General features: G+C 58.9%; 1 protein-coding gene across 5 annotated transcripts in view; it reads left to right on the top strand.

Annotated features, from left to right (window-relative positions):
- The first annotated feature begins 2,046 nt into the window (after nucleotides 1–2,046).
- GRIN1 (glutamate ionotropic receptor NMDA type subunit 1) overlaps nucleotides 2,047–9,809 on the top strand; it is a 38,289-nt gene continuing 30,526 nt past the window's right edge. For all 5 annotated transcript variants that reach the window (XM_063409679.1, XM_063409677.1, XM_063409678.1 and 2 more), the window contains exons 1-2: nucleotides 2,047–2,304; nucleotides 5,848–5,982. In XM_063409679.1, coding sequence (XP_063265749.1) covers nucleotides 2,047–2,304; nucleotides 5,848–5,982 — 393 coding nt within the window. The remainder of the gene's footprint in view (nucleotides 2,305–5,847; nucleotides 5,983–9,809) is intronic.

Raw genomic sequence — 9,809 nt, 5'->3', positions numbered from 1 at the left:
ATAAGAGGGAAAGAGCTCTTGCACTCCAAATAACGTTTCAAAGCCTGCCTTTTTCCTTTGTTTTCTCTGCCAAGCCACCTGCTGTGGCCAGGTCTTGACTTTGTTATTCTACTGCCATCACACCCACCATGATCCAGGTCTGTACAGCCACTCCAGAACAGTTTCTTCCCACACAACCTACTGCAGGTGCCCCTGACAGGCAGAGGAAGGACTGAAGGCAGCTCGGTGCAGACTGAGGGCAGGGATGCAACCCTCTTTGGCTTTCACCCTTTGTCCCTTCAAGACAAACCCATACCATGTGAATCCAGCAAGGTCCTCAGCTCCATGCGTGGAGGAGTGGGAATGACACTGAAAAGGGTTAAGCTTTCCTGGAAGTCTGTTCCAAGAACACAGCAGGGTTGGTGTGGAGCTCCACGCCAAGCACTGCAAGAGTTAAGGCGAGGTGGGGCCATTTTCCTTCTCTCACGGAGCGCATCACGACCTCCATGGATTTCATTGCTCCCCCAAGGATGCTCTGCAGCTTCCTGAGGGGTCTCAGAGCTGGGAGAGGCTGCACACCCCGGCGCCCTGGCAGGCTGAGCCCTGCAGCGTTACACAACGGCCATTTTGCTCCTGCAGCTCCTTCCGAGTGCATGTGGGCAATGTGGGACACAGGCAAAATGGTTTCCATGGCAACTCGCACTTCAGAGATGCCAGTGAGAAAATTTGCGTTGGGGGAAAATATTCTGCTTCAACTCACGTTGCAAAGGAAGGACAGAGGTGGGCTGCAGCAGCACCCCAGAAATGGCACTGTAAAAATATCCCTGGTGGTTTTGGTTCTGCTGTGTTCACTCTATTCCCTGCCTGGGCTGGCTGTGGCATTTGTCCCATGCAGTGATAAAGCAACACCCCCCACTACCTGCAACCCTGCTGTTTTTCTTCAAAAAGGCCAAAGTGGCAACTCTGGGGAGCAGTGTGCTCTTCTGGCCACCTCACCCTTCTGGCCCTGGAACAGGACAGACACAGACCAGGAGTGAAACTCAGTCTCTTTCTGCCATGGAGCTGGACTGCTCTCCAGATGTTGGCCACTGGCTGCTGTGCCTCCATTTCCTTAAGGGAGGCTAATGGTAGCCCAACAACAGGCAGATGATGAGAACCCCGAGAAATCTCCTCAGCAGAGAAATCTTAAGGTCATATCCCAGAGTAATTTGGTGAATTTAATGGAGGGAAATGGCTGGTTGCCCCATGAGCTAATGTCTGGAAGAGTGGTGGCTCTGTCTGGAGGGTCAGAGAGAAGCCAAGGAACCAGGCTCAGCATCTGCTGAACATCTCTGCCGAGGAGCTGTGCTGGTCAAAGGAGGGCTCTCCAGCACTGGCGTGCACCCAGACCATCACAGAGTCCGTGTCACACGCAGCTGTCCCCAGGCAGAGCACTAGAAGTGTGCTATTCAGAGGTGCTGCATAAGCGGGAATATTGGTGTGAGAACAAGAGCACAGACCGCCTTTTACCCCCGGGCCCTGGTTTACTGAATGCCTGGTGCGTCTGCTCCTTCCGAGGCTCCGGGAATGCCCTGATCCCGAAAGGGCGCTGCAGGTGAAAAAAAAAAAGGGCGGAGCGGGACCCCCAGAGCCCGGCCCCGGCCGAGCTGTGCAACCCCGCACTAGCGACACTCGCAGGAGCTGCGGGACCACCCGCAGCCGGCACGGGCACCGCGGGACCCGCACTGCGAGCGGTGCCACGGACCCCGCACAGCCCTGCACGGCCCCGCACAGCTTTCCCCGCAGGAGGGGGGCTCTGCCGCAGCGCCCGGGGCGGGCGGGGGTCCCGGGGGCGGGCGCGGGGCGGGCGCTGCGGCAGCGCGGGGCGGGAGGGGCGGAGCGGCGGCAGCGGCAGCGGCGCGGGCGCTTCAGCACCGGGGAGAGCGCCCGGCAGCGCCCGCAGCCCCGCGCCGAGCGCCGGGCACAGCCCGGGCCGAGCCCATGGGGTCGCGCTGAGCCGGGCGGGCGGCCCGCAGGGCGGGCGGGCGGGGGGCGCGGGGGGCCCGGCGGGCTCCGGGCCGCCCGTGGATGAGCACCATGCGGCTTCTGCTGCTCGCCCTCCTCTTCTCCTCGTCCTTCGCCCGCGCCGGCTGCGACCCTAAGATCGTCAATATCGGCGCGGTGCTGAGCACCAAGAAGCACGAGCAGATCTTCCGCGAGGCGGTGAACCAGGCCAACAAGCGGCACGGTACCTGGAAGCTCCAGCTCAACGCCACCTCCGTCACACACAAGCCCAACGCCATCCAGATGGCCCTGTCCGTCTGTGAAGACCTCATCTCCAGCCAGGTACCCCGGGACGGCGATCCCCTCCCCGCCCCGTCCCCGGCGGGACCCGAGCCGCGGCCCCCGCGGCCGCCCCGCCCCGACCCCGCGGTGCCCCCCGGCCCGGCCGCGGCGTGCGGGTCCTGCCCGGGCCCGGGGCGCGCTGCCCGCATTGCAGCCTTTATGTAAGCGCGGCCGGCTGCGCGCTCCGGCACCCCCGGGCACCCCCGGGCACCCGCACACAGCCCGGGCACGCACGGGCACCCACAGACACCCTGGGGCACACACGGGCACCCGCACAGCCCCCAGGCACACATGGGCTTGCACACACCCCCCGGGGCACGCACGGCCACCTGCAATCCCCACCCGGGTCACACACGGGCTCACACACACCCCTCAGAGCACACATGAGGTCACCCATGCACCCCGGGGCACACATGGGTTCACAGCAGCACCCTGGGGCACACAGGGGCATCCACACAGCCCTTGAGCACATAGACTCACACATGAAGCTCAGACACACACAGACTCACTCACATCCCCTGGGCACACACAGATTCACACATGAAGCCCCTGACCACACATACACACACATAATGCCCAGGCATGCACAGCTTCACACATACCCAGGCATACACAGCCTCACACACACAAGCTGGGCACACACAGACTCACATGCACACCCTGAACAGGCTCACAAAGACCCTGAGCACACACAGGCTCACACACACACTCTGAATAGGCTCACAAACACCCTAAGCACACACAGGCTCACACGCACATTCTGAACAGGCTCACACACACCCTGAACACACACGGGCTCACATGCACACCCTGAACAGGCTCACACACACCCTGAGCACACACAGGCTCACACGCACACCCTGAACAGGCTCACATACACCCTGAGCACACACAGGCTCACACGCACACCCTGAACAGGCTCACATACACATGCTGGGCACACACAGGCCCCCATGCACTGAGTGGGTGCACACACATGTCAACCCAAAGCTGTGCATGCACAGAGCAATGTTCACGTGCACCTACACCACACACAGACCCACCATGGGCACACACAGAGCCAGGTGTGGGCACACACGGGCACCCCCAAAGCGGGGGGAGATGTGGGCACAGGGAACAGATTGCACTCACACACACTGTGGGAATGCCCCTGGGCTGCACTTCATGTACACACACACATTCCATGTGCACACATTCCATGTGCACACACATTCCATGCGCACACACACTCCACGTGCACACTTGCACTGCTGTGCAAACACAGGCTCACACACAACATGTCTGCACTTGTGGCAGCGTGCACAGCTGCTGTGACACATGGACACACATAACTGTGTGTGGGGATCTGGCACACCCACTGCCACACACACACCCAGGACACGGGCACACGCGGCTGGGGCTGCAGACACACAGGCACCGACACACAGACACACAGATACATACAGCGTGCACACACAGACACACAGACACAGCATGCACAGACACACAGACACACAGGCACAGACACACAGACACAGACACAGCATGCACAGACACACAGACACAGTCACACAGACACATACAGCATGCACACGCACACAGACCCAGTGTGTGCTGTGTATGACTGTGCACATGAGCACAGGATCATCCTCCCCCCTCTGTCCCCGGGTCACTCTCAGCGCACCTGAGGGTGCAGCCCGAACCCTCGGTGCTGGTGGGTGCAGCCCGGGGCAGCCCGTGGCCTCCCCACCTCCCCTGCGTGTGCTCTGCGTGCAGAGCCCGGCTAAGCACCCCCAGCCCGTCAGTCGGGGCCATGGGGTGCGGGCAGGCATGCACAGACCCTCCCCTCTTGCAGCACATGCGGCAGGTCTGCGGGGCCGTGCGCAGGGGCCAGCGCGCACCCGAATTGCATGAAACGCCCGCCACGGAGCGGCGTTGAGCGAAATGCGTGCACGCACCCGGGCACACACGGCCAGCGAGGGCAGGGGGCTGGAGGGGCCGCGCGGAGCTGAGCTGACAGCTGCAGCCTTTGCAGCTCAGCTTCCCGGCGTGGAGGTGGAAGATAGCTGGGGACATCCCTGCGGTGGCGGCCAGGCCGGCAACGCGGGCTGTCCCCGACCCCGCTGTCCCCTGGCAGCAGGGGAGGCTCCGCCGGTCCCGCACCGAGCGCGGCTCCGCTCGCCGCTCCCGGGCTGCCGTGGCCGTGTCCCCCGGCCGGTCCCCGCGCAGACCCGCAGAGCGCTGGGCGGGTGCGGGCACAGGCGCAGCCCTGGGGCGCTCGGGGCGCCAGCTCCGTCCCAACACAGGGGGCTGTCCCGGAGCTGTGCCCGCAGCGGGGCACCAGTGCCTGGGCCCCCCGAGGACAGCCCGAGCGGGGGCTGCGAGGCAGAGGAGGGGCTGGCAGCCCGCGCACGCAAAATGGCTCCTCCGGGCGGCTGCCGTGCGCCACGGCACAGCCCGAGCCCCGCACAGCCCGGCCCTGCCCCGGGACTGCTCCTGTCCCAGGGCTCACCCCTGTGTCAGCACCGGGCACCTCTGCCCAGGGCTTCCCCTCCTCCTGCGTCCCCAGGACCTGCCCAACCTCTTCTCTAGCCATTTCTCCCTACTCCCACGCAGGGTCTCCAGCCCCTGTCCTAACCCCTCTGCACCCTCCATTTACTCCCTCCCAATGCCAAGCAGGATCCTCCCTCTCCCCCCAGGGCTCCTTCCCCAGGCAGGCTTCATTCTCCTCTCTTGTCCTGGCATTCTGTCTGTCCAGCCCGGGCGCTGAGCACATCCTGGGGCTTGGGCAAATGCTTGGAGAAGGAAGAGTTGCTGCCTCCAGACATCAAAGTCCTTGCACTGATTCGCTGGAGACCTGTCACCAGCTGGGGGCATTCCTTGTGCTGTGAAAGGGTATTGGTGTCATAGAGCATTCCCAGGGATTAATTACCCAGCCCCTTCCTCTCGCTTTGAGACAAAGTAGGATCATGCTGGAGACCAAAATCCCAGCTCTGCAGTAACAGCGGAATTTTGCCGCGATCCTCCTTCCCCGTTTTGGTATAGCCCAGTTCCTTCTCCGAGGGCAGATCGCGGCTCCTGCCCCCGCCCTCCGGGCTCTGCCAGTGCCTTTGCCCAGGGCCAGATGGCCGATTCGCTTCCTGGCTCCGTGCTCCCGCTCCCGCCACAGTCCCAGCTGACCATTTGGTTCGTAATAGTCCTCAGAGGGGAATTACAACCGAGTATTAAATGTGTGGTTAAAGAAATCGTATTACGCAGTGTGACTGGAAGGGAAATGCTTCCCTTTAATCTGTAATCCATGGAAGTTATTCGTTTAGCGAGCGGAGTGCTTGGGCACGGCATTCCATTACGACAAAGGCCTGAGCAGAGCCATCACCTCCGTAGCACAGCACCCCTGGCCCCCAGCACAGCCGTCGCTTCCCCATTCCCAGTCATTTCAGTGCGATTTCCGTGTTAACGTGGGGCTGTTTAGCATTGCAGAAAAGAAAAGGGAAAAAAAAGTCACGCTCGATGGCCGATGCGCTCCCGTGAAATAATGTTTGTGTCGTGTATCCTGTCCTACAGGTCTATGCAATATTAGTTAGTCACCCTCCTGCTCCCAACGACCACCTAACACCAACACCTGTATCATACACAGCTGGCTTCTACAGGATCCCTGTCATTGGTCTGACAACACGCATGTCTATATATTCTGATAAGGTAACTGATGCATGCCTCTGCTCTGGTACCTCATACATGTGCTGTAAATCAAGAGTGCCCATCAGGAGGGTTGATGATGTCCACACTCTCTCTGTGACTGTCCGTCCACCCTCTCAAGCCCAGCCTGCAGCTCCCTCTTTCTCTCTCCTGAATTCCAGGGTACATAATTTTTTTGCAGCTGCCAGTGTTGACCTACATAGTACTGGATGATTTCTGCAGCACTGCTCTGCCAGGCTGCAGGGCTCGCTGCTCTCCAGCCACAGCAAAGGCACGAGCTGGCTCCTGCCCTGCTCGCTGCTGACAGCCAGGGGGTCCTGGGGGCACGGAGGGCCTGGGGAGGGGCAGAGGATCCTGTTAGAGCCTGTACATGGGGCAGGATCTCTCTGGAGCTTGGAGGTTGTTTGGTTGCATTCACTTCTCTGGGTTTGTGGGATATTGGTAGGGGAGATAACAGAATATCCTGAGGCTTCCCCTGACATTCAGTCTGGTCAGCACTCAAGACAGAGGTTCAGACTGCAGTGTCCCAGCTGTCCCTGTGGGAACAGGGAGATTTTGCCGGATGAGGTCCTGCCACGTGCAGGCAGTGCCTGGGCAATGAGGTGCTGCCCTGGCCCTCAGCTCACAGCCCGTTTGGCAAGCACCTATAGCTTTAGTAAAGGAAAAAGGAGGAGCTGAGCACAGCCAGGCCTTCCAAATGCCATTGCAGGATTTCATCCAGGCACACTAGCTCAGTGGGTGAGATCAAGCCTGCCTTGAAGCACGAATCGGCCTTTGCTTGGAAAATATGAATATTCACAAATGTAAATGTTCAGTGCAAAAATAGTCACTCCACCTACATGCTAAATAAAGTTAAATTTCAGGAGGAGGAGCAGAGGCTCCCAGAGAGGCACCAGCAGCACTGCTTGGCTGGAGCAGCAGCAGGTTTTGGCATCTCCTACCAGGGAAGCCATGGCAGGGTGGTCACCAAGCCAAGACCATGGCAGTGATGGTGATGGTGGCTGGCAGGGCTGGGGACCTGCACACCCTGGCAGGGTCTCACCAGGCCTGGTTAGATGGAAAGGGATGGTAACAGAGCTGGCAGAGCAGGCAGGAAGTGTTCAGGGGGGATTTGCTTCTCGCTGCTCTGAGGAGGAGATAGACATGACAGAAATGTCACTGAGAGGGTCCTTGTCTCAGGGTCCACTGCGGCAGGGAGAGGGGACCCTGCCCCTCATCTGTGGTCCATCTCTGCAGGGCTGTGCCCAGCAAGGCAGCCCCTGCCCACAGCACCTGTGCTTCCCAGCCTTGTGCTGGCCTGGAGTGCTCACCCTGAGGGGCTGGCTCCATCCTCTGCTTCTGCCAGTCCTTTCCTTTTTAAAACATGCTTTCTGCAAAGCAGCCTCATAAACCCCACCTGGCTCACTTCAGGGCTGGAGGAGAGACCCATGGCCACAGTGGTGACCCAGTGTGCTGGCAGGGAGATGCTCTCCATGGAATATTTGGGGTATTGAGCAGGTTCAGGGCTGTGGGGCACACTTGCCTGGCAGAGACTGGGCAGGAATCCCAGGCTGCCCACCCCAACACCCCTCAGAGCACTCCTGCCTGGCTGGCATCATGCTCAGCCTCCTGCCCACCAAGGCTTGGAGCTCTGAAGAACAGGGAGCTGCAGGCAGAGGATGGGGCAAAGGCAGGGACTGGGTAGAGGAGCAAAGGATTTTTGGACAGTGGAAGGGACAGCAAAGGTGGGAGCAAAGCGGGGGACAGAGGAGTGTGAAGCTGTGGGATAGGACAGTGGAAGGTTCTGCACACCCCATGCAGGACAGGCTGGCTCGTGACACGGGGACATTCAGCTGTTCCCTTTTTCGTTTCCAGTGATCAGCTTGCTTTTTTTTGTTGTTGTTTTAATTCAGGAAATTATATCTTTCAGTTTAGTTTCTATGGAAACAAGCTTCTAGGATCCCTTTGTATGTATGCCCCTAATTGGTTTTGGAGGCATCAGACAATTTTAGCTGAATTTCACAGGGGGCTGAAGTTGGGTAAATTATGGTCCTTTCAAGGCTACCACGGGGAGGAAAGGTGTGGACCTCTCCAAACATGGACATGTTTGCCCAGTACCTTTTGATGCTCTCTGAGCACCTCCAGTCAAGCACAGTGGTCCATGAGCTGTAGCCAGTTTTTCAGCAAAGATACCTGAGGGAAGTGAGTTTTACTGCTCACAGTATCCAACCAACCATTCGTTCTAGAAATAATATTGCAGTTATCAGGCAGAGCACTCTGAGGGTCACTGAGACCCTCACACCCCCCAGCACAGTCCTGCCTGCCTAGGGAGGGGTCCCTGGAATCTCAGTCACCTCTGAGTGAGGTCAGCAGGGAACTGCAGGAGAGAGGGAATCTTGAGGTAAAGGCAGCAGAGTGGTTCCCATCCCTGTGGTGTCCATCACCATGGAGAGCCCTCCAGGGAGATCTCATGGACTGAGCACTGCAAAAATCCCCCTCGGACTTTCCAATGCTGGGCCCCTTAGTGCTCCTGGCCCCCACAGGTCATTGGGGGTGCTTATATCTCCTCTGCATCTCAGCTGAAAAAAACAACATGGCATTGACCTCTTGGCACCATGAACAATGTGAGATGATGCAGAGTGTGAGAGCAGAGCCCAGGGGAATGCGTGCTCAGGAGGCAGGAAGGTCTGTGCTGTCCAACATCACCATGTGGGACCTCTCCTGAGCCCCTCACACCCCACAGCACATGATTGCAGCAGAGGATCAGGGAAACAAATTAATAAATTAAAATAGACCTGTTCTGCTGCTGGAAAAGTTGGACAATGGAGTTTAGACAAGCTGCAATTGAAGAGCTTTCTTAGTTCCAGCACCTTACCCTGGGAGCTGAAGTGAGGTCTGTCTCTCTCCAGCTGGGGGATGGCTTTTCCCTCTGGTTCCTGCTCTCAGTGGAACCACTCCAGGCCCTCACAGGACTTGTTCACTGAAAAGGGTTTTCCTCTCTATTACTGGTCTCACTGACCCAGCAGGAGCCCTGTTAGTCAGGGTGGGAAGGTGCAAGTGGGGAGAAAAGTGGCTCTTGTTGACCCAGGTCAGGGTCAGTACTCCTTCACTGGCACACACAAGTGATGACTGGAGAGGTTGCTTGGTGCAGCAGAGATGTTTGCCCTGGGAGCGGGGAGCACAGCCCTCAGCAGGGCAGGAAAACCCTCAGCAGGGCAGCCTGGAATGTGCAAGAGCACACCGGGGTAGTGGAGAGATGGCCTGATGGAGCCTCCACATCCCAGCAGATCCCCACAGGCTCTCAGATTCCAGCTGGAAGCAGGACAGAGCAGCCCCACCGCCCCACAGTGGCCCTGCCCCAGAGGCTGCCCCACCCCTTCCTCCGTGCACTGCAGGGAAAGACAGAGGGTGCACTTTAGTCTGAGCTCCCCATCCCTCTGCCCCCAAAATCCGTCCCTGCACTCTTCTGAGCTATCTCAGAATTAGCTCAGCTCCCTCCCACATCCACAGCTGCCATGTGAGGCAGCAGGCAAGCTCCTTCCATAGAGTGGCCAACACTTCTTTCTCATGCCCAGCTGGTGAATTTTACCAAATTTTCAGGAGCTTTACAGATTGGGATCTCTGTCAATCTCTTTGAAACTTCCCATGCAGCTCAGCTGGGGAGTGCATTGCTAGAAGGGGACTGATCCCATTGCCACAGGTAATGAAGCAAAAGCACATTGCTTCCTCAGCCTGTAGAAAACATCACTTCCCCAGCCATGGGCTCGGAGCTGCGGGAAGCCCTTGGGCAGACAGAAGTGAAGAAGGTACCAAACTCTTCACTCATGGTGCTGTACAAGGCCCTGATGTGA

This window comes from Prinia subflava, chromosome 12 (genome assembly GCF_021018805.1).
Source record: "Prinia subflava isolate CZ2003 ecotype Zambia chromosome 12, Cam_Psub_1.2, whole genome shotgun sequence".
Classification (NCBI taxonomy): domain Eukaryota; kingdom Metazoa; phylum Chordata; class Aves; order Passeriformes; family Cisticolidae; genus Prinia; species Prinia subflava.
The sequence above is the reverse complement of the archived record's forward strand: the minus strand, read 5'-3'. Positions and strand labels throughout refer to the sequence as shown.